Here is a 5,396-nt window from a genome sequence, read left to right as displayed (position 1 = left end):
TAAATAAAAGCAGAAAAATAAACACCAAAATTATTGCATGAGCATAACACATCAGCATTTTTCATATTTAAACATGTATTTCTCTACTAATTATTTACTGCAGGAAATAATTAATTAAAGTAGAAATTGTAACATAAAACATGCTTTATTCTTTTTGTTATTTACAATAGAAAATATATAGAATAAATAATATAGAGCATGTATACAAATTTATATAAATTCACCAAGAATTTTATTTATATAAATAATTAAATTGAGATTAACGACCATTTCGAAAATAAAACCAAGAAAGGTCAAAGAGGAGTCGTTGCTTCCTGTGCATGAGCAAGACCCACGACCGCTCCCTTTTTTCTGTTGACCGTCCATGCATGCACGATGCGCAACGTCACACGGTTTTTCTGTTTCGTTGCCTCAACGGCCGGCTCGGTAGTCAATCCCGCATTGAAGTTTGAAATGCGGACGTTACGGACGAATGGGCCTGCCGGGAAACCGTCCAGATCTTCGAGAATAATTAGGCTGGGAATGGGTCCTCCTGTTCTAGCGGGCTCTCGCACCACCGCCACAGCCGACCATCATGATTCATGTCGCGGTGTTGGGTCTCGTATTACCTTTGCTGCTTGCGCGACGCGGCCCCACTGTAGGCACAGGCGTGGCTTCTGGCGTCGGCACAGCTCCGGTGCGGCGTGGACGCTTCCAGCGTGGCACATGCTCGAGCGCTGGCGTAGTCTCACCGTAGGCAGACTGGCAGAGGCATGACATTGGAGTAGACCAGCTCCAGCAAGGCTCCGATGCGAGTGCTTCCGGCACAGACGCAGCACCATGACGGAGACAACAAGTTGGTGGCGCACAGATCACACCAACGGATCAAGAAAACATACCGCTCGATTGCGTAGAGGGAGAATCGAAGGCTGTCGCGTAGGACAGTTCGGCTAGGCCAAGGACCTGCCGGCGTGACGAAGGGTTGATGCAGATCTGATCTCGCAGCAACGTCGAGGTAGAGCGTGCTGATAACGTGTTGAGAACTACGTCACCACGGATCACCAGATCCGCTCCCTTCCCCCGTCAGCAGTAGAGGCGCGAGAAGCTGTAGAAGACTCGTCTCCCTTCCCATAAGCACGGCAGAGGAAACACACAAGACACATGATATAGGGTTGGGCCTCTGGCCTCTTTCTGATCTCTGTAATATGAAGAGGTGTACAGGTTCCTTATATAGAGATGTGAGACCCCTCAGGGGCAAAGCCGATATTTGCCCACATAATCCTAACTAGGGTTACTTAACACAATTAACAGAAACATAAATTTGCTAACTAGTGAAGTTCACCACATGGGGCTGGTTCGTGTTGCCAATTTTTCGAAACCCATCTATGGCGAGGTCCGAATTGCAAAAATCTCCAGTCACACCACACGTCACGCTCGCACCGGCGGGCGGGCGGCGCCCTGACGGCCGAGGGTCACGTCACACCCAGGCAGCGGCTGCGCTCCAGAGATAACTAGTGCGGCGGAGGGCGGGATGCTGCTGCTCAATCCGTGTCCTATCCCAAAGGTTGGCTATAGCGGAGTAGCGGTTGCGGCATCTGCTCTCTATTTTGGCCCTAATTACTGGTTCAATATTCTGTCGTGGTTGCATCCGCACCGGCGCACCCCATAGAGTCTCGCTTACATTCGCCCTCGGCTCCATCTAGCTTGATTTTGTGGTTTGGATTAAGGCAGCTTTAGCTTAACATACTGGCCTCCCAAGGTATAAGTGGATCTGCTCCCACACTTCATTTACTCAGTTAGCACATCAATTCGCAGACGTTTTATTACAGACTAAATGTTGCAAATGCAGTCACACAGTCTCTCAGAAACGCATAGAGTCGCATTAACTCAGTAAATCAACATAGTCCAGTGACTACATACTCCCATTTGAGTTTATTTCAGTACAGATTATTCTGCGCCTCCACTCATACCATCCATCGAGTGGAGGGCATGGGCTAAATGTCGCTAACAATGAGATGTGCTAATCTTGCTGCCTGCTGCTGGCGCCGCTCGATTGCATTACTCAAGTTTGAAGCTATGTCTGTTTATTGTTAGGTTCTGTTATGTACACTGTGTATCCATAACAAGGACACATTAATACATTATTGTACTACACTTCTACTCAAGTAGCTTCAGCCAAAATAAATGTATCTGAACAGGAACATCTGGTCGTACAACACTCCGACACCGAAGAACATACCAAAGGCCACCGCAAAGATGACCTTATCGGCGTACTCTTCCGTGGAGACATCGGTGACTGGAACTGCATCTGCTGAATTACAGTGGCGCATCAGCGTAGCGCCGCACAGCTTTGGGTTTCCAAAAAAGCTAGAGTCTGGAAATGTGCTAAACTGGCCCCCAGTTGGAACAGGCCCTTCTAGATCGTTGCTGGAAATGTTGAATTTGGAAAGGAAGTGAAGCCTCTCCAGCACAGAAGGGATTTCACCGGTCAAATTATTGTAGGATAAGTCTAGCACCTGCAGATTGGTGAGGTTGCCGACTGATTGTGGGATCTCCCCATGTAAGTTGTTGAAGCTCAAGTTGAGTGTAAGGAGTGCCTGTAGCTGGCCAATCTCTGGAGGAATTATACCGTTGAATTTGTTGTTTCCTAGATTCAACATTTTAGGGAAGCCACTGGTTGTACGGTATTGAAGAAACGGTGCCAGGTAGACAGGAAACTTAAGTATTATTGGGGCAGAGTGAGCTGCCTCAAGCGTTGGCATCTCCATCAGTGCTGTTGGTATGTCACCAGTGAGATTGTTATTGGATATGTCTAGATAGAAAAGAAGGTTTAAGCTATTAATCCAGGCTGGTATTGGTCCACTGAGTTTGTTATCGTCTAATAGTAAAGCTCGCAAGTTTTTGAGCTTAGCCAGCCAGTTAGGTAACTTCCCATACAGTGGACATTTATTTATGCCAAGACCCATGAGATTCTCAAAGCCATGAAATTCATCATCATCTGGCATGGTCTCATGCTTGAAGTTGCCCCCAATCAGCACGAGAGTGAGTGTCCTGGACTTACTGAGGATTTGAAGTGTATTTCTGATATTTGTAAAACTATTGTGAGCGAGAGCTAGGAATCTGAGGGACTTGAGATTGTTTATCCCTGATGAAAATTGACCATGAAGGTTGTTGAAAGATAATCGCAACGCAATAAGGTTGCTGCAGGAGTAGAGGCTCTCTGGAATTGTTCCAGTGAATTTGTTTGACCTGCAATCTAAAAATTTTAGATTAGACAGGGTGGAGAAGTTGACATGGTTGAGATCTCCTTGGAAGTTGTTGTCTTTAAGGATGATGGTTGTGAGATTTGAGCAACTGCTAAGGGCTGGTGGCAGCTCTCCAGACATGTTGTTATTGTCTAAGTGAAGCTCCTCCAGCCTCTTGAGCTGCCCAATAGAATTCGGGATCTTGCCATTTAGTCCATTCCACCCAAGATCAAGGATGACCAAATTTCTGAGTTTTCCTATACACTCAGGATCAAGTGTTCCTTGCAAATGGTTGTTAGGGAAAGAGAGGTGCTCTAGTGAGGTAACATTGAAGATCTCAGATGGAAGGGTCCCATTGAGTTGGTTCTGGCCAGCCTTAAGCACTTTCAAACCAGAGCAATTACCAAGCTCTGAGGGTATTCTACCAACGAACTGGTTGTAGCTAAGGTCAAGGACCACAAAGAATGGTTTGTCAACACAAATTGTGCTCGGAATTTCCCCAGCAAAGCTATTATTGCTCATATTGAGAGCAGCCAGATTCTTCATGCCCTCCAATGTGGTGGATGGAAAATATCCTGTGAGGAAGTTACTCGAGATGTTCATTACCTTCATCGCGCTGTTAGGCGTGGATTGCAGCTCATGGAATTCTCCACTGAGCTTGTTAAAGCTGACATCGAGGACAGTAATGCTGCTGGAGAGCAACAGTGTCGATGGGAGTCCACCGGAGAGCAAGTTGCCAGATAGGTTGAGCTTCAACAGGCCGTTGAGATTGCCAAGTGAGGGTGATATGTGCCCCTCAAGGCCCATAGCAGCTAGTGAGATGTCTATGATAGTTCTATCTCCATTGCAAATGACACCCTCCCATAGACAGCAGTTTGTGTCATTCTGCCATGAACTGGTGAGGCCAGAGGCTTGAGAGAGACCATTGAGGAACTCGAAGAGGGATGTCTTCTCCTCTTCTTTGCAGGAGCTGGCAGGAGAGGCCAAGAAGAGCAATAGCACAAGACTAACACCAAGTAAAGGTATGTGTAGCATTTCTGATTTTCTATTGTTGTATGAATACTGGAGTGGCTGCATGGTCTCTTACATGAAACAGGGTAGGACCTCGCAAACACATCATGCTATAATATAGCAGCGGCAACAGAATCTTGAAAAGCTTGCAAGGATGTTGTTCCCATATTGCTTTTACACCTTGTGTTCTCGTGATTCTGTTTGTAACCCTTCTGCAAGTACAAGTTCTGATATCTAGATTCATAAGAGCATCTTTCTTTTTTTATGGTAACACTCTGACTCTAGGTCTCAGTCCTTTTTTGTTTTTTCTTAATCTTCGTTCACGGATGATTAGTGAATCATGTAAAAATTATTTTACTGGAAGAAAGGCACTGCAAATTTGCAAGGTTGTATTGTTACTTCAATTGCTAAAGTCATACAGACTATTTGCTCTGCATATTTGGTATTTCATTTGCAAGAGCCATGAAGACTATCTGTTCTATATGCAGTGGCATTTCATGTGTTGGTTTTGTAAAATATAAACCTTGCAATGTTTTTCTCATTTTCCATTTTCCAATATTTTTTTGTGGAATGTGAACTGTACTGATTCGCCAAAAACATATTGTATGATTGTAGTGAAATGCCGACTGAATCAATTGGAATATGGATGCACCCCTGTCTAGAGATTTGGGAAGAAAATGAGTACAAGGTAGCCCTGTAGTTCCCAGATGTAAAGGGAACCATGGGGCTTGAGTGTACGCAGGACATACAGGTATGTTCTTCTAAACTTTGCAAATGTTGCTTTTTCTGAAGCTTATTATTGAACACAGGATACAAGTTGGTAATAGGATATCCTTAAAAGCTTTACAGTGGTGCCAGTAGCCATCCCTTTGCTGGCTAGTGCACTCCGGGTGATGACCATTCTAAGGGCTTGTTTGGGACCAAGTGAAATGAAGAGAATTGAGGGGGCTATAATCCCTTGTTATTCAAAATTGAATAGTAAGGGATTATAGCCCCCTCAATTCTCTTTGTTCCACCTACTCCCAAGCAAGCCCTAACAGTAGGATCACCAAGTGGAGCTTAGCATGCACACACCTATCCTGATCTGATCTTCTTTTGGAAAAAAAGAGAATATTCATTCGTGGTCCACGTGAATGCATCTTTCTGGCACTACGTGTTTCG

The 5,396-nt window shown here is 45.0% G+C and overlaps 2 protein-coding genes across 2 annotated transcripts; one reads left to right on the top strand and one right to left on the bottom strand.

Annotated features, from left to right (window-relative positions):
* The first annotated feature begins 1,358 nt into the window (after positions 1 to 1,358).
* LOC112296191 (uncharacterized) lies at positions 1,359 to 4,986 on the top strand. The gene is made up of 3 exons (NM_001362126.1): positions 1,359 to 1,543; positions 2,178 to 4,246; positions 4,851 to 4,986. The coding sequence occupies exon 2, from the start codon at positions 3,769 to 3,771 to the stop codon at positions 4,138 to 4,140; it is 372 nt and encodes a 123-aa protein (NP_001349055.1). The 5' UTR covers positions 1,359 to 1,543; positions 2,178 to 3,768; the 3' UTR covers positions 4,141 to 4,246; positions 4,851 to 4,986.
* Positions 1,857 to 4,851, bottom strand: LOC103654909 (receptor-like protein 2). Its single transcript, XM_008681717.3, has one exon. It carries the CDS (start codon positions 4,299 to 4,301, stop codon positions 2,151 to 2,153), a length of 2,151 nt encoding a protein of 716 aa, XP_008679939.1. The 5' UTR covers positions 4,302 to 4,851; the 3' UTR covers positions 1,857 to 2,150.
* Positions 4,987 to 5,396: the final 410 nt, after the last annotated feature.

The sequence above is a fragment of the Zea mays genome, chromosome 4 (genome assembly GCF_902167145.1).
Source record: "Zea mays cultivar B73 chromosome 4, Zm-B73-REFERENCE-NAM-5.0, whole genome shotgun sequence".
Lineage (NCBI taxonomy): Eukaryota > Viridiplantae > Streptophyta > Magnoliopsida > Poales > Poaceae > Zea > Zea mays.
Note: the sequence above shows the minus strand (reverse complement) of the source record. Positions and strands in the feature narration are given on the sequence as shown.

Bases quoted from the DNA above. Each gene is read 5' to 3' on its own strand.
- LOC103654909 (XM_008681717.3), bottom strand. From the start codon at position 4,301: ATGCAGCCACTCCAGTATTCATACAACAATAGAAAATCAGAAATGCTA.
- LOC112296191 (NM_001362126.1), top strand. From the start codon at position 3,769: ATGCCCTCCAATGTGGTGGATGGAAAATATCCTGTGAGGAAGTTACTC.